This window comes from Xiphophorus hellerii, chromosome 13 (genome assembly GCF_003331165.1).
Source record: "Xiphophorus hellerii strain 12219 chromosome 13, Xiphophorus_hellerii-4.1, whole genome shotgun sequence".
In the NCBI taxonomy this organism is placed as follows: Eukaryota; Metazoa; Chordata; class Actinopteri; order Cyprinodontiformes; family Poeciliidae; genus Xiphophorus; species Xiphophorus hellerii.
The window spans coordinates 2141410-2159802 of NC_045684.1; the positions used below are offsets into that span (position 1 = coordinate 2141410).

The following is an 18393-nucleotide window of genomic DNA, read 5'->3' on the forward strand; positions in this document are numbered from 1 at the left end:
GTAAATAAAGTCATCAGTGTGTCAAAGGAATGACAGATTATCAAGGTTATTTTAAATGGGATGTGCTGTGGTGGCGCAGGGGTTAATAACAACCCACATAAGGAGGCCTTAATCCTCGATGCGGCTGTCGCAGGTTCGATTCCCGGCCTGGTGACCTTTGCCGCATGTCTTCCCCCTTCTCTCATTACCCACTTTACTGTCAATTAACTATCAAATAAAGGCCACTAGAGCCAATAAAACCTTTAAAAAAAAAAAGGGTTATTTTAAAAGAACAAAAATGTGGCAAATCGCTACGAAAAATATAACATTTTTGACATTAATTACACACTTATAAGAAACAAAATTTTTGATTTTCTCCGATCCAAGGATCTTTTTTTTTTTGCAATTGAAGGAATAAATTCCTATATTTTAACTAAGATATTCCCTGACATTATAAAGTCTTATTTTTACATGAATTTTCTGAGATTTCTGATTAAAAACAATGCAAAAAATGTTTTAAGACTGAAGTGGAAAATATCCAGATCTCAACTGTTGGCAATTCAAACTGTTCAATTTTTGAACTCATATTATTTTAAAAACTTGTCATATATATTTATGACTTTGTCAGAGAAAATCTCCCTTTTTTCATGCACAATTTAAGATTTTTCTAGTAAAGCCGTAGTATTATGTATTTATTTTTGATCTACAAACACGACAAGTTACCGTCATAATTAAGGCAACAGATGAAGAAAATGCCTGTTTGATTTACTCTTAATCTGATTTTACTGACTTAGAAAGTAAGAAAGTGAATAATATTTGGAAAAACCTAAAACTTTTTATAATAAATAATTTTCTTTATTTTATTGTCCTGAGATCATCGCTTCAAAATGGACTCATGATTCTTAAAACAGGTTCAGTTCAGATGCCAAAACATCATCACTTCGATTATTTAGGGAAATTTTCAACAAAATGTGGAAGAAGAATCTTCATTCTTATCTAGAATAATTCAACTTGGATTTCTTTTTCCGCGCTGTGCTGCGTCATGATGTCTAGAACATTTAAATAAAAACCCAAAAATACAAATTTCATCGTTTTGGAGATTAAAAAAAAAAAAAAAACACGGAAAATTCTCCAAATGTTTGGAAAATAATTTTTTTAAAAAGGACGCAGTTTTTAAAAATTTAAAAAGGAAACAATTTTTATAAATCTGACATTTTAGACCCAAACTGAGTACAGTCTCTTTTGGTTAGAGGATGACGATATTTTGGATCAGAACCAGACAGGACCGGACCAAACCTGGATCGGACTGGTAGAAGGAGAACAGCCGAGATTCTTCACAGTTTTTACAAAACGACAGAAAGAGAGAAAAACATCATCTGCAAACATGATGAGTGGTTGTTTTATGCTTATTTGCAGTTTTTACATTTTGAATCGTGGAGAAAAAAACAAAAGCAAAAAAAACTATTTACAAACTAAGACGTTGACAGAATGAGGGAGGTCAAGTATAACCAACTGTCTATAATAAAAAGAAATAAAATCAGTGATATTTACATGTGCAATAAGGAAATAAATGGCTTCTGTGGGAGAAAAATCGGCGCTACACGCCTGATTTCCTCCCTGCAGGGGTTTTATTTATTTTATCCGTTTTCATTTCACGCTTTTTCATTGCCGCAGTAATCTGGACAGCTCCGAGCGTGAACGGTGGCGCCCCCTGCAGGGACGAAGGGCGGCGCGGAGCGGACGCTGGGCAGGGAAGGAAGCAGGATGTGGGCGGCAGTGACCTCATCAGACCCAGAGGTTGCCGGTTAGAAACCGGCTGGCAGCGACGCGAAACACCAGGCGGCCCGTATGGTTCAAACACGCTACACTACGAACTTTCACGTGTTCTGCTCTGCTGACTAACACCGGTACCGTACAGTTCGGACCGCAGTAAGAATCTCAGACACAAACACAAGGATTTACATTCGCTGGATTTCTACATTTATTTTTCTCTCTAAAAGCTTTTATTTCTTCTGTCAGATACGCAGTAAAATCGCAATCGTAAAGCTGCTCGATTTTGAGGGGCTGCAGCTCGTTTTTAAAAGCAAATGAACCAAAAGAAATGCAAATAAAAACCCTGAACTGATAATAGATGTAAAGATATAAACATTTTGGAGGCTCAGAATGAGAACGGTGGACGACTTTAAACGTCTCAGGTTTCTACAGAAACCGCTAAGTTAATCTTTCATCCAGCAGGTTGGGCAGTCACATGCAGCTACCACGTTCAACCACAGGAGGGCACTAATGATCTGCCACAGCAGAGAAACAGAACTAAGAAACTACGCTGCGCACTCCACACCGAAGCAATGCAAGAATGGCCAGTCGTTTCCAATCAGAAGTGCTTGAAAATTTTAACGTTAATATAAGTATTTTTGTGTTGTAAAGTTGTTAAACTCGCCAACAGATGCTACCTGATAATAATAAAAACATCCGGTGTTTAGGTTTTCACACTGGCAGGAGTTAGCTCAATTTTAACTTTTATTTAACGACAGAGTATTAGGGTCATACTCAAAAAACATAAAAATACAAGATAAAGTCATAAAACTACAAGAATAAAGTCAAAATGAGAATAAATTCATAATATGAATTAATTTATGATATTACGAAAATAAACTTGTGTGAGAATAAAGTCATACAAGAATAAAATCGTAATATTATGACTTATTTAATTTCCCTCTGGGATCAATAAAGTATTTTTGAATTTATTCTTGTTTTATTTTTTATTTTCTTAGCGAGGCCCTACTCCTCCCTTGTTTTCCATATAGTTTAAGGCTAAATTAATGTAAAACTCCTTTGTTAATCTGTCATTTTAAAGCAAAGTCTCCAACAGACCAGTCCTGTCTTTCTTCTGGCATTGAAACAACCTGAGATGTGGAGCGGCATTCAGCAGGGTTCACATTCAGACCATCTAATTTCTACATCTTACTCCATTTTCAGAAAAAAAATCAAATAAAAAACACAGGCTGTTCGGTCTTTGCACTCTCAAACAGATGTTTTAACGGCACAAAAATCGGGTGTCACTCTGAATCAAGACAAATCCGATGCGTTTAAAGACAAAATTAGTCAGAAACAGCCAAAGGCGTCGCTGGACGTCATTTTGCAAAGCGTTTTCAGATTGAACAATGGTCTGGTGTTTCTCCGTTGTTCGGCGAAACACACAAAAATCTCAACTGCATGTAAATACTAACTTTTCAACAAATTCATTTCATCCTAAATTAAAACTAAAATCAAAAGTAAGAGGTGAGAAACACGACTAAAATGGATCTCTGTGGCTGCTGCTGCCGCCTGCCAACCTGATCCTAGTTTGGAGGTTTTCATTTACACCAAAACTCTGGGTTGGATTTTCCAAACATCGCGGTTTTAAAAACACGTAAGAATAAAAAATGATCTGATTTTAAAAATAATATCAACGTTTGACCACATGGTAAATAAATAAAAACAAAACGTGGATTAAAAACGTTCTTTTCAGAGGACCAGCCCCGACTATCGAACCTCCTCATTCCACCACACCAGGTGTGTGTGAGTGTGTGTGTGTGTCTACAACAACCTCCTGCCGTTTCCATCCCGGCAGCTAAAGAGTTAACAGTCTTAACAGATTTGCTGTACAGAGACAGATTATAGAGAGGACAGAAAGCAGCAGAGAGAGAGTTTGTGTGTGTGTGTGTGTGCGTGTGTGTGTGTGTGTGTGTGTGAGTGTGTCTGAGAAAGAGAGGCCTGCAGGTAGACGTTGGTTTGCCCTTCACATGCTGTTCACGGGTCCAGGAAGCAAACTGTGGTGAGATGAATCTGAACCGGGACCATCTGAGGAAACAGACAGCGAAACGTTTTAACCAATCTTGTTGCAATGCTGCCATCTTCTGTCCAAAACCAGCAACAACATGCATATCGTCTCACTAATAAACACAAAAAGGCCACATTTACTCCCATTCGTACTTTTTAGAATTGAGTTCAACATTTTTAAATCTTTGGTGACCCGTTACCTCGGCAACCCATCCCTACCAATCAAATTCAACTGAAATTGTAGTTTGAAATCAGTGTTTCTTTTCACTCTCCTTTGTGGCTGAAATGATTAATCGTGATGAATCGATTAATTGAAATAACTGTCAATTCATTTAGTAACCGATTAATTGTTAACTGGAGAACACAAACTCAAGAAAAGGCAGTTTGCTGAAAGAACAACACACTCAGAGCTGTAATTAGGTCGAAACCAAAACATATAAACAAAAATATAAGCATTTGGCATTTCAGATTTAAAAAATAATTTTTTGTGTGTCCATATGTTCAACTCGAAACTCCTCTGGTGGCATGGCCATGTTAGCTTATAACATGGTAAAAATGTTTTGTTATAAGTAAAAATCAATTAGTGGAACTAGTGAATTTTTAACCAATATTAAGGAATTATTGATCTAAAACAAACTCCTATATTTGGCAGAAATTGTTTCCCATCTTTTTTTAAAGGGCACCAAGTAATTCCCACCAGAAACTAAACCAAAAATACTTCTGGTTTAGTTTTTTTTAATAGGACAGAGATGTTGGTGAAAGTTGATCAATGTAAATAAATATGGGTTATTTTTAAATTAGAATGGCCTAGTCAAAGTTCAGGCCTACATAAATTCAACTAAGAATCTGTGGAAAGATTTGAAAACAAACACTCTCCATCCAATCTGACTTACTGAGGAATGGGATGAAATATCAGCAGGTAAAGACGTTGTTGTGACTCAGGGGGGAGTGATAAGAAATGCATGCCACACTTTTCAGATTTTAATTTGCACGTTTTTGAAAACTCCATTCTTTACACTTTATTTTAGCTTCATGTTTGCCCATCACATAAAATCCAAATCAGTTGTGATTTCAGAGGAGTCGTGGGTATTTCTATGATACGACAGGATGATGGCTAAATGACAAAAGGGGTTTCCCACCGTGGACAGAAGCAGCCGTATGCGAGCGAGCGTGAGGAGGGATGAGGATCGAGTTCAGCTGAGGCTGGATCGAGAGCTCTGCACATAAAAGCAAACACCAGATTCCTCCTTAAGATGCAGAAACTGAGGAGAGCGGTGAGGAAGAACGCGGCTCTGACCTGTGGTGCTGAAGTTGAAGAGCAGGGGCAGCTCGCGTCCGCTGGGCAGCCGCGCGTTCGGCTGGCGCAGCTCGTCGAAGAAGGCGTGGGCGCAGGCCTCCAACGGGGAGAGCCGCGACGCCGGCGTGTACTCCAGCAGCCGGGAGCAGAGGGTGATGGCCTCCGGAGAGGTACGAGGTTTAAACACCTGAAGAGGAAAAAAACAATGAAATCAGGTGGTTCCACCTAAAGAGGGCGCCAAAGAGCTGAAGGGTGGCATTTTATTCCAAATTCAAAGTAAAAATTTAAAGCTACCCACTGAATGAAAAACAAACATGTTTTAACCAAAAATTAAAAAATTGTTTTTAGTGTTTTCTCACCTTGGTCCATGGATGAGCTTTGATCTGTGGGAACTTGAACTCTGTGTAGTTTGGGTTCATCTCTCGTATCTGTTCCCTCGTTGGCGTTCCCAGCACCTAAAAACCAATCCAACAAAAATAATTAAAACATTAATTATGTAATGTCATTCTTTCATTTCTTGAAAGAATGGAGCAATATGGAGTCACATTCCTGCCAAGAACCACGAAGAAATAATGGAAGAAAGGACTCAGGAAAGAAAAGCTCTGTTTTCCATTTATCTGCAGGAACATGAACGCATCACAGCAAGCGGTAAACCAAAAAGCTCCTCTGGGTTTTTGGGCAGCAGTGTGACTCCATACATGCGTAAATCAAAGGTCAGAGGTCAGCCTCACCTTGATGATCTCCACCAGCTGGTCGACGCCGCTGTCCCCGGGGAATATGGGCTGACCCAGCAGCAGCTCCGCCAGCACGCAGCCGGCTGACCAGATGTCGATGTTCGCCGTGTAGTCGGTGGCGCCGAAGATGAGCTCCGGGGCGCGGTAGTACCGCGAGCAGATGTATGACACGTTGGGCTCGCCGCGAATCAGCTGCTTGGCACTGAGGGCAAGGACAGAAAACCATCAAAATGGCAGAAACACTTCAACAGGAACCGCCATCGCACGCCACTCACCTGCCGAAGTCGCACAGCTTGAGGACGGCGGTTTCCGGGTCGACCAGGAGGTTCTGCGGCTTGATGTCTCGATGGCAAACGCCCTGCGAATGGATGTAGGCCAGGCTGCGAAACAGCTGGTACATGTAGACCTGAGCAGGGAAAGACAGCAGGTCACATCAGGAGGAAAAACAAAACTTCTGATATCTGACGATATTTTTACCTTCACATAAATGATGGGAATGATGCTCTTGGTTTTGTTGAAGTGCCGGGCGACCCGGTAGACCGTCTCAGGGACAAAATCCAGCACCAGGTTGAGGTAAACCTCGTCTTTCTGTCACGGAGAGAGAAGATTTAGGAGTTAAAAACAAAACAAGCTGCCAGGAAAGATTGTTTGAAGCTAAATATTACAAAAACATTAAGAGAATCTTAAAACATGAGAATGAAAACATGTTTACAGGAATCCATCATGGCTTCGGTTTATAGCAACAAACTACTGAACCACAGAGGAGCAAGGAGCAGTTTCTGCATGTTTACTGTATCAAAGGCATTTTCAAAACAGAAAGAAAAACAAAAAGATGAGAAAATAGAAGACAAAAAGAAAGGACAAAAAAACAAAGACAGAAAGATGAAAAGAGAAAATTGAAAGAAGGAAAAAGAAATAAAAACAGAAAGATAAGAAAATATAATATCAGAAGAAAGTACGAAGAGACAGATTGAAAGACAAAGACAGAAAGACGAAAAGAAAAACGGGAAGACAAAAAGAAAATAAAAGGAAAAGAAAGAAAGAACCAAGAAAGAAGGAAAAACATGAAAAGACAAGACAAAGATGAAAATAATGAAAGACAGAAAGAAAAAGAGAAAGATAAAAAGAAAGATTGAAGAAAGACAAAGACAAAAAAGAAAGATAAAAAGAAAGATTGAAGAAAGACAAAGACAAAAAAGAAAGACAAAAAGACTGGAAGCTGAAAAGACGGATGGACATTTTCCCCAAACCAGAGGAGGAGCCACACCTTCTCGCCGCTGGAGTAGAAGAAATATCGCAGACGGACGATGTTGCAGTGATCCAGCTTCCTCATGATCTGTAACTCCCGGTTCTGAAAATAAAAAGCAAGAAAAACAAATTGAGAAGTTTTTCAAAATAAAAGACCCAACAGATTAAAATAAAGTCCAGACCAAAGCTTCACCTTAAACCTCTTATCCTGCAGAACTTTCTTAATGGCCACCATCTCCTGGCTGTCGATGAGCCGGGCCTGGTACACGACGCCAAATGATCCATTCCCAATAACCTGCCGGGATTTACAGAACACCAGTCAGACCAGTAAAGGCTGATGGGAGCTACTGGTTTCTGAGCTCTATTCTGGAATCTATCAAAGCAACAGAAAACCTGACCAACAGCTTCACGTCCAGTTTTAGTTTCAGTGAGTCGACTCGATTTGACAAACATGATGTTATTTTTCCATTTTTAGCAGAAGAAACTCAGATTCCTGATCTTTTACCAACAATATAGAGGACAGAACCTGCCAAAATAGGCAATAAATGTAGAAATAAATATATGGCTAAATAAAGTGATCAATGTGCCAAATATTATATCCAAAAAAAATAAAAACATTCTAAACTTATTTTATTAAACAGTGTGACAAACATTTTGTTTACTATTGTTAACAATATTCAATTATGATCATCAATATGACCAATTTATTTCCAGGTGAATAGTTCTAATAGTATCCATTTCATTCCATAATTTTTTAAAATTTTGTTTTCATATTCTGTATTTATATTACATTTTTAATCATATACATTTTCTCCTTTCCTGTTTTCCCTAAATAAAGTATATAATTACAAAAATAAATAATGAAATCAGTATTGATTTAAATCAATTCTGAAAATAGGAAATAAAATGGAAAAATTAATAATAGTGATAATTTTTCACTTAAAAAACAAATAAACGTCATTTCTTTTATCTTTGGATGCAATATTTGGTACATATTCATCAAGCCATTTATTTATTTCTACATTTATTGCCAATTTTGTCATGATTTGTTCTCCATACAATAATGCTGTAGCTTCTGCAAACTCCCATCAGAAATTACACGTTCGACTTCATGGGAGAAATAATCTGAAAATGTTTAATGTAAAGCTCCAAGTCACAAATTAAAGTCTTATTTGTTTATTTACCACCCAAGAAACACATCTGGATGGAAAAGTTTTTCTATTTGCAGGTAAATAAATCATTAAAAGTCTTTGGCATTATTTGCAGTCCAACATTTCAGTGACCTGGAACATTTGGCCGTGATTAAAGAGCAAAAGAGAGCGGAGCAAACAGCCACCTTGATGTCGGTGTAGGAGACTTCCTGTGGGCGGTCTGGACCCTGACCCGGCGTTGCTACAACCGTCGTCACCTTCCCAATGTCTCCTAGGCAACAAGCAACAACAGATTTAATCAACCATCTAGGGATAAAGTCTAAAAAGATGTTAAAAATAAGATCATTGTGGTGTTAAATCGCTGGACCTTCTCTCTGCTGCCTGGAGGAATATTTAAGTTAATGGATTTTAATACACAGAATGTCAGAGTTCATATTCATGGCTGTGTGACTAATTAACCTGGGAAGCCGCAAAAATAGGCCAACATTGTCTTTATTCTGAAGAGCTGCGTTCAGTGATGCCAGCCAGCATTTAAAGGGATTATTCTGTCACACAATCCAGCTTCAAAGGAAAAGTCCGACATCTAATTAACTAATTTACAGAGGAAATATTTTATATCGTGTTTTCTGCCCAAATATTGAATTCTTAACATGTCAGGACAGTCATGAGACTTCTTCAGTCAGAGGCTACTTCAGATTCATTGCAAGACTGACTGCTACCACAAAGACTCCTTGAATGTATTGTGATGACATGAGATACAACATTTAAAATGGATTTGATGCGTTTCATATTAGTTTCTGAGTAAGGAAACAAACTCATTGATATCCCAGAAGGCATCAGTGTTTTGAAGCTGGACGTGGATCACTTGCATCCTCCAGGCGTCGGCCACCTGCTGCCGAGTCTTCGCCCCACAGGTGACCTTGGTGGGTGAGCATCGGTCCGCCCTGACCCAACCCCAGGCGAGCCAGACCGACAGCTGATGCTCCTCTCACAGGAACACCAACAAAAGAGCCCTGTCGATGCTGCATCCAAGTTATCCGAGCCTGGCTTTGCCACAAAGAACCACCGACTAATTCATGTTCTCACTCCCATCTGACCCCAGTAAAATTAACCAGAGCCCCGCCAGACATGGTTTTATATTTTAAATTCAGATGATCACCTGATAGCCTGGCGTAATAATGATCTTCTGAACTGGAGTCACAGCGGAGGGAGGAGGTGATATCCGGACCGGGAACTAACAAAACAAGTGGCTAATACAGCCAGGCTAGCTAGCATGCTAATAAGTTCGTTAGCATAGTAACTATTCCAACTGGGGAAAAAACCCTTAAAAACCTGCCGTGCTAACGAACTTGTTAGCAATCTTGTTAGCATGCTAGCTCTTCGTTACACAGAGAGAAAATGACTCTCTGTATCTAGTTATCTTTCAACATTAAAATTGCTACTGTAATATATGCAAGGGATAAAAGTTTAAGCTAAGAACTAATAGGTATAAATAACTTACTGGAAAGCTTAAGGTTCGAGCATCCCGACGAGCTGCTGCCGGAGGCCTGCGGGACCCCGGACTTTCCTGTGCTGCTCCCCACGGCAGCGGCTGATCCGGCGGAGGCTGCAAGGGCTCCTGGAACACCTGGCGGCTCAGCAAACGAGCTGGTCCTGGGCCGCCCGCTGCCGCTCATATCTCTGAGCAGAGGTCAGAGTTATTTTCCCCACTGTTTTCAGCTTAGTGACTAATAAATATGAACAAGCAGCGGCGAATAATGTTATAAAATAGCCTTCCAGTTGCCGCCGCCAGCTGTCTGGGCTGAAAGCTGTTGCTAGACACCTAGAAACTGAGCTCCCGCAATGCCACCTGGGAAATGGAGTATGAGGTTGCTGAGACTGCTTGGAACCCTTAACAATTTTAACATTTATTATCAAACAAAATTTTAAATATCAAACAAAATAATTCACATTTACAACTCCCAAACATCCCAATTTAAGCAGTAAACCTGCTCTTAGATCATACACCCCTACTTTGAGGCCACTGCAAATGGAAAAAATGAGTAAATTTCCACCAAAAAACTCAGAAATGTCAAGATAAATTTTCGAATTTTTCTGGAAAGAACTTGGAAATTAACAATTATATTAAGAATCTATGCTGTTTTTCAATTTATATTTATAGGAGTTTTTTTCAGCCATTTTGCCCTCAAGAGAGCCAGATAGAACTCATTTAGAGCCACAAATGTCACATGATTTTTTTTAAAGTCAAATTATAAATTTAGACAAATATCTACTTTAGGAAATTTGTTGTCATTTTCAAAGAGGATCTAAAAGCACATTCATAATTTTTCACTCTTCAAATTATAAGTATAAAAATAATTTACTAAACAAATACAATAGTTTGACTATGATTATTGTCTTTTACAAGTTTGTCTACAGACTCAACAGGAATTTAAATATTGTTTATTTCTTTTAGTTCTGTCCAGTTTTTTCTTTTGCCATTGCTTTTTGGTTTTCTTCTTTCACATGTGTATGAAAAGGTTAAAGAATGACTAAAGAAAATAAATAATAAATCATTACTGGTACTTTTAATGCCATTCTTTGTGGAAATCTAGTGCACAAAAATAAAAAATGTTGCATTTAAATTAAAAAACTGTACCTGGTTCTTTTAAATATTTATCTAGAAGGTTGCCTTGTTTAAACATATTTTAAATATAGAAAGAGATGCAAACTACAAATAAAAACTCAACAACACAAGGCATTGTGTTAGATCTTTAATATTTAGTTTCTTTTTGTTGTCATTTAGAAATATTGCACATGGTCAACATGCCTGCTTATGAGATAACACTCACATCGCTCATCCTACAAATTCCTTCTCCAAAGTAAGGATAGGTTTATTTTAGAAGCACAATCATACAGTGTACACGCATACATGTGTGTGAGCGCATGCATGTCTGTGTGGGTGTGTGCAAGAGCGCATGTGATCGCACATGCACGCAGATCGACACTTAACAGCCCTAAAGAACCCCCATAGTGGCGTAAGCTGATAGCCTACTATTAACCTGTGTGTGTTTATTCATATATGTACTAAAATGAGTCTCCTGCATATGTGTTTTATATATATATTTATATATGTCTCCTGAATCAGCTGAGTTTATTAACAGTCTAGATGGCTGAGAAAATAGTCACGGTGACTATAAAAATACCGTCTCTTGAGTAGGAATACAGAAAAATATGCTGACGATGATGTTGCTGAGAGGTGAAAGGAGACCTGCCTGCATGTGCAAAAACATACACATCCCCCAAAACACAGACATGGATGCACAAATATGGAAATACCTGTAATATATTTATATATACTTTGTCACACATCCATATGTATACAGAGAAATAAAAGAGATACCCATAATAAGAACTACCCCCGCTCCGCTCTTCACCAAAGAAGCAAAGAGCCAAAAAAGTGCTATTCAAATAATTGTCGTTGACTTTTAGTAAGTTAAGCTCTCTATCTCTTCAACAATGACAATATTTGTGATTCTTTTTTGTTTTTTTGCTGTTTTTTTTTTTTTAAACCATAGTTCATTACAACAGCTCGTTCCTCTCAGACTGCACTGCAAAAACACAAAATATTACAACGTATTTGTGGTCTAGTTTCTAGTGCAAATATCTTGAATGTGCTTGGAATAAGAGAAAATTAAAATAAGTAACATTTTAGCAAGATTTAGAAGTTATTTTATGTCAATAATTCATTGATATTGATAAACCTTTGGAGAAGGACTTTATATAAAATCAAGAAAATTATCAACAACCCAACCCCAAAAAAGGCTTCAGTCAGAGGCTTCTTCAAATTCACTGCAACACAGACCGCTACAGGAGATCCTTCCTGCCCACAGCCATCACCATCTACAGTAACTCTGAAGACTTCTGAATTAATATTTAATTTTCCTTTGGGATCAATAAAATATTTTTGAATTTGGATTGAAAAGGTGTTAGTTTTAAGTGGAACAAAATGTTTTTCCCATATTATAAGTTAAAATGTTTAGTACATTTTTAAAATCAATATTAAGGAATTATTGACTTCACTGTAAAAATACAAAATCTTACAAAGTAAGAGTAGTTTCTAGTCCAACTGAAATAAGATAAAGCTAACTTATATGTAACTTTTCAGCAGGATACATTAGCTTGTTTTAAGTGATAAATTTCTCAATATTGATGAAAAAGTACAAGATCACTTACAACAAGACATTTTTCCCTAAATAGGTGAAATAATATGCCAACGGGACGATAATGTTTTCATCAATATTGAGAAATTAATGACATAAAACAAGCTCCTTTAACTTGCTGAAAAGTACCTTCCAAGTTATTTGGAAGTTATTTTAAGTGCACTAAGATATTTGCAATAGAAACTAGACAAAAAATAATTTTAGGATTTCTGTGTTTTTTCAGTGGAACCTTCAGAGACACAGAAAGACAGTTACAAAGTCAGTCTTCTGTCAAGTATATTCAATAATGAATGTTTCATAATTAGTTGCTGTGTTAAGTTTCTAAGGTGCACTGCCTTATTTCTGAAATATGGTGTACAAATAAACTTTCATTTTGCAGGAAGAAAAGAAAAAATAATGTATGCTAAGATGCTTGTACTAGAATCTAGAATGAAAATACTGTCATATTTTGTGTTTTTGCAGTTAAAACAAGCTCCAATATCTTGTTAAAAAGTCATTTATAAGTTACTTTGTCTTATTTCAAGTGTACTAAGATATTTGCACTAGACGCTCCAGGGTTGGGCAACTCCAGGCCTGGAGGGCCGGTCTCCTGCAACTTTTAGATGGGTCTCTACTTCAACACACCTGAGTCAAATAATGAGGTCATTAGCAGGACTCTGGAGAACTTGACTGCATTTAGGAGGTGATTCAGCTGTTGGTTTCAAGTGTGTTGGACCAGGGAGACATCTAAGAGTTGCAGGACACCGGCCCTCGAGGACCAGGATTGCCCACCCTGCGCTAGACCAAAAATACTTGGTAAGATTTTGTGTTTTTGCAGTGCTGCTTTCAATTGAATATCTATGGCACAAAGCCTTGCCCCTCCCCGCCCAAAATAAAAACCTATTTCCAAAAAAAATAAATGTCCTATTGCACCATTTGATGGGAAAGGATAAAGTGTCGAGACGAGAGGAAGAGAGGGAAAAGGAGAAAGGGTGGGAGGGCTCCAGGTTTTGCCCTCCAGGGCTGGTCTAGGATCTGCTTTCCCTGAACTGAACCCTAACCAGAACCATCCTGAGCTACATAGCGCTTGACCCGGGACCAGTGCTTAAGGGCACTTTCTAACAAATCTTTGAATGGGGGAGGGAAAGATATGTTGGGAAAACATACGGGACGAGGTTATTTTTACTAAAACAATCTCTTAAAAACAATACTTTCCTGATTGAACTTGTGGCGACCCCCCTCGACAGCAAGAGGCCACACAAATTGTGCAAACACCTGATTTTGACGATTTTTTTTTGTTTTTCTTTACAAAACCACAAACCAAACCCCGCCCGGCCCTGTTTCTGAGCCCGGGTGGGGAAGGGAGGGCGCAGACAGATTTTATCCCCTTCTTCGTCCAGTTTCCCGCTTTCTTTCTTTCTTCTTTTTTAAAAGTTTTTATGCTGGAGAAGAAACACAATAAGAGCCACGAGAGAGACAGAGAGAAAAAACAGGCCACGGTAAAACTGGTTATTTCCACGGCAACGGTAACAAGAAGAAAAGCAACGTCATTTCTGAGAAGTTTGGTTAAGATCCTGCTTTTCCGGAGTTTATGCCTCCAAATCTTTACATAATCTCATACAGACTCAGATATCCGGCTCCGTCCGTCGTAATGGCAACAACTGAAGGTGCAAAGATTGGTCACTACGTCCCGATTCTGCGTCTCCGACTCTCTACAATCACGTGAAACGGTGCAGGCCGATGGCTTACTCCGACCCGGGTTGATTATCTTCGTGTGTGTGTGCGCTGTCTGTCCTGCAGCATCGAGGGGCTGTGAGTTATCAGTGGAGGTCGTTGGGGTTGTGTTTGCAGCCCGACCATGGTGCTGAGGAGGTCAAAGGTCAGGTCGATGGCATCTGAGGGGTGGCTGGCTGGCTGGCTGGCAACAGCAAACTGCATCTGCACGGTAAGGTAAGTGACATAGTGCCTTTGTGTGTCGTGTCCTTGGTTGCGGCAACAACCAAGCGTAACAGTCTGATTTGGTTTGTGTGTGTGTGTGTGTGTGTGTGTGTGTATGTGTACCAGAGAGATAAAGAGTGTGTACCGCAGAGTTTGAGTCCCAAACTACTGCAATGTGCTGAGCGCAGACCTGGGCAACATTCAGGATGAAAGGAAATTCAAGAAGCACTTGCTGTGGTTCCCACACGTTAAGATTAGACAATCAAAGCTAGTCTTGAGGAGTCTTATTTTTGCCCAGGTCTAGTGGAAATCAGTGCCACACACCCTTCTCTCTTCATCTTTCAGTGAAATTATTTTCCTGATTCCTGATCTCCTCCGTTTTGTTGTTTGTTTTTTTTACGATCCTTCGTTTTTCGGTTCCTCCAAGTTTTGGCCTTTTTCTCCCTGAAGCTCCGCCCCGCCATCGTCCCGCGCTGATTGGCAGTGGGACGGGGCGGGCCCAGCGTCGGACGACTCGAGGGTCCCCGGCGTCGCTGTCTGCATGATCTTCTGACGAACCTCGCGGATCTTCAACTGCAGACACAACTTGGTGGGGAATGTGTCCGGGTAGCGCGCCTGGAAGGAAGCCGTGGCCTGAGCTGCAGAGACGAGACAGAGAAGAGGAGGACAATGTTCGATCAATCAATTAATCAATTACGGTAAGTTTATTTGTACAGGACATTTCAGCAACACAACAGTTCAAAATAAAACTAAACTTCGCTTTAATTGTTTTCATCAGGACAGAGACTGGATCTACCTGAAGGAAAGAAGCCGTGTTCTTGAAAAAGCTGCATGACCAGCGCGCGACGTTGGTCCAGTGTCCTCCGCAGAGACGAGTACGGAACCCTGTCCGGGTCTCCCAGGGGGACGTCGCCTTCCGGACCTGCTGGAACAAAAAGCAACCTCACAAAACGGTTCATACATCATCTCACTGCAAAAAGATAAAATACAATCTTACTAAGTATTACCAAGCTCATTCATAACATATTTAAGAAACAAAGCAGTTCAAAGTGGTTTACAGCATAAAAACATAACACAGTCACCAGTTATGAAACAAGTAAAAGACATTTCCAAAAACCATCATCAATTTAAATACATATAATAGAAGTCTGACTTTGTAACTGTCTTTATGTCTCTTAAGGTTCCACTGCAAAAATAAAAAAATGTACCAATAGTTTCTGTCTAGTTTCCATATTGCAAATATGTTGGTACACTTGGAATAACAAAAAATAACGTAGAAGTAACTTTTCAGCAAGATCTAGGGGCTTGTTTTAAGTCAATAAACCCTTAATATTGATGAACAATGTCTAGTTTTATTGGCAGATTACTTCATATGGGAAAAATGTGTTGTTCTTAGTGAAATAATCTGCTAGTGGTACTACTACTTTTTCATTAATATTAAGAAATTACTGACTTAAAACAAACTGCTATATCTTGCTTAAAAGTTACTTAAGTTAGTTTTGTTTTATTTCAAGTGCACGAAGATATTTGCACTAGAAACTAGACCAAAAATACTTGGTAAGATTTTGTGTTTTGCACTGCGGCACCTGGAGGCGACTCTGCGACAGTCGCACCTGGTCTGTCGAACGTAAAGATGTCTCCCTCGCACTTGGCAGCGCTTTTTGGGGTGCTGGGCTCCGAGCTGCAGCTGGAGAGACGGCGCGTCTTCCTTCTGGGGGAGCTGGGGTCTTCTGCCGCCCCGTCAAGATCTGGAGAGATCCAGCAAATTTATAAATTTAAGAAAGAAAATTTGAAGTTTCAGGAAACTGCAACTAATGGGGATCCAAATAAAAGGGAAGAAGAAAATAAAAGTCTTGCAGGTCCGTCTCACCGGTGGAGTTGCGTCTCTTCTTGCGGTAGCTTCCCAGGATGGCTCTTGGAGAGGTGGCCAGGCTCTGCAGCGTGGGCGACGGAAGAATTTCCTCCGGGTTAAACTCTGGAAGCTCAGCAAAGCGCTCCTCGAACGACGTCTCTGACAAAACCCTGAAGATGAAAACATGGCCGCTTCATCAGCTGACAAAAATATAATTTTACTAAAATCACTAAAAATACTGCGATTTTAGTTGTTTTTACCTACTCAACCATAAACTAAGCATGAACTACTTATTTTGGGCAAATAAAATAATCATATTTTTATTTTTTGTGGGAACGAGATTGTAGATGGAAAATTTCAAGTGGTTTTCATGTTTTCCTTGTTAAATGAAAGGCATTCAGTTGCTTATCATTCTGAACTCGATTCAAGAAAACGGCAATTAAACGCAGATTTGGATTCATTGAGGTGAAGTCAATGAGTTGATGTGGTCCTAGTTACCATGACAACAAAAGGAAACCATAAAACTTGGACAAGATTACTTTGTGTTGCATCTAATATCTTTGTGAATAGATTTTAATTTAAAAGTCATAATTTGTCCTAATTTATCTAAACTGGACCTCTTTAAACAAAATACTTTTTTTTTCTTCACGTTTTTGTACTTTCATTTGCTTTGACTTTCAACGACTTCTAAAAATGTTCCAACATAAAAAATAAAAATAAAATACTCGGCAGTTTTTTGGTAACAAGTCGATGTTTTCTGATAAACCTGATAAACAAGCTGTTTTAAAAACCTCCCAACTGTTAAGTCACATTCCACGGGCACTGTGCCGTTACCTAGCAACGCCAGCCGTGCCCAGCCCCGTTACCTAGCAACCCAAGCTGAGCTCCAACACATTTAATCAGCTGGTTTTACTGCTCTATGTGCTGTACGATGGCTACTGGAAAAGACAAGTGTTTTGTTATGCAGGAGGCTCTACTAATGCTTTTCAAAGATGTACGGTTGTATAACTGTGCATCTGTTTGCAGCCATTTTCACATGGAAGTGGAAATGTTGAGTTGGAGGAGGGGTTAGAACCAGCTTATTTCAATATAAAGTGACAAGAAGCCCTACAACAACTCATTCTGAACTGAGTAGACAAAAAAATCTCATTAAGAATTACTTTGTCATGAACATGTTTTGTATACATACACCTATCCTTAACTGTTCAAGAAAGCAAAATAAGTCACCTTACAAAGTTGTGATTTGTCCTGATTTATTTAAGATATTCTTGAATTGTGGTTGAGTGGTCACAAAAATCACCTGAGGGGCCACAAATGGTCCCCAGCCCCCACTTTGAACACCCCTATTCCAACTCAATGATCTGATTAAAATATAACGGGAATCTCCTCAGAGTGTTTTCTCAATCATTCAGGGCTACTTCTGCTATTCTTCCTCTCTCTCTCTGCGGTTTCCGCTCGTCTTCCCAGCAGCCTAAATAAAGCACATCCAGGGTGCAGCACTCTGCCCACACACACACGCAGTAAACAGAGCTCCCACTACAGCCTTATGAAGCTGGACGTTGGCTCTAAAAGGATGCAGCATTGCTCCAAAACGAGTGCTAACAGATGGGAGTCCTGCCTCATCCTCAGAATGTGTTTTTATGAGCAGATTTTAAAAAGAACCAGGCAGATTTTCAGTTTTTTATCATCCAAAATCAGCAGGAAATATGTCTGGAATCCTGTTTTTATGTGTTTACTTTCTGTTTTTAGAGCTTGTTTAAAAAGATACTCACTTGTCATGAGCGTCTGGGGTCTTTTTGAGTGGAGGGGGGCGAAACTTAATTCTCTTGGAGGAGGAGGAAGAGAAGGAGGGGGTTTCTTTTTCTGCTGGTGGAGGTGGAGGCGGGTCCAGACCTGAGGACGGGGGTGGAGGTGGCGGTGGGGAACGAGGTCCAGCCTGGTCAGGAACACATGGTTCAGTAAGTCAGATATCTGGGTTTCCTGATAAAACTCTTAAAATTAAATCAACATAATGTTGGAAGAGACACGATTTTATGTTAAAAATCAAAACTTTAATTTCAGTAACTTAATTAAGAGAGAGGGTCATCATGTTAGAAAATAATTATGTTTGAAATTCCTTAACAATCCCTAAAAATATATTTTTTTATATGATCACTCCTATAAATAATAAGGCAACAACACATTACTACTAGTA

At 39.2% G+C, this 18393-nt stretch overlaps 2 protein-coding genes and 1 long non-coding RNA gene across 6 annotated transcripts in view; 1 reads left to right on the forward strand and 2 right to left on the reverse strand.

Moving 5' to 3' along the window:
- Positions 1 to 350: 350 nt before the first annotated feature.
- Positions 351 to 10071, reverse strand: LOC116730700 (glycogen synthase kinase-3 beta-like). The gene is made up of 11 exons (XM_032580106.1): positions 9730 to 10071; positions 8414 to 8499; positions 7271 to 7372; positions 7097 to 7180; positions 6307 to 6417; positions 6105 to 6235; positions 5827 to 6031; positions 5455 to 5550; positions 5096 to 5282; positions 4938 to 5015; positions 351 to 3819 (listed from the first exon to the last, which is right to left on the reverse strand). The coding sequence occupies exons 1-11, from the start codon at positions 9902 to 9904 to the stop codon at positions 3758 to 3760; spliced, it is 1317 nt and encodes a 438-aa protein (XP_032435997.1). The 5' UTR covers positions 9905 to 10071; the 3' UTR covers positions 351 to 3757.
- A 3636-nt stretch (positions 10072 to 13707) lies between these two features.
- The window catches only part of cica (capicua transcriptional repressor a), a 41452-nt gene continuing 36766 nt past the window's right edge, over positions 13708 to 18393 (reverse strand). For 3 of the 4 annotated variants that reach the window (XM_032580680.1, XM_032580678.1, XM_032580679.1), the window contains exons 18-22: positions 17972 to 18135; positions 16218 to 16369; positions 15934 to 16095; positions 15144 to 15269; positions 13708 to 14985 (exon numbers count right to left, since the gene is read on the reverse strand). In XM_032580680.1, the coding sequence (XP_032436571.1) occupies positions 14744 to 14985; positions 15144 to 15269; positions 15934 to 16095; positions 16218 to 16369; positions 17972 to 18135 (846 nt within the window). In that variant the 3' untranslated portion in view covers positions 13708 to 14743. The remainder of the gene's footprint in view (positions 14986 to 15143; positions 15270 to 15933; positions 16096 to 16217; positions 16370 to 17971; positions 18136 to 18393) is intronic. The other variant, XM_032580681.1, reaches the window with a different exon arrangement.
- LOC116731143 (uncharacterized) lies at positions 14908 to 15608 on the forward strand. The gene is made up of 2 exons (XR_004341543.1): positions 14908 to 15018; positions 15126 to 15608. It is a non-coding gene; the product is annotated as an uncharacterized LOC116731143 (long non-coding RNA).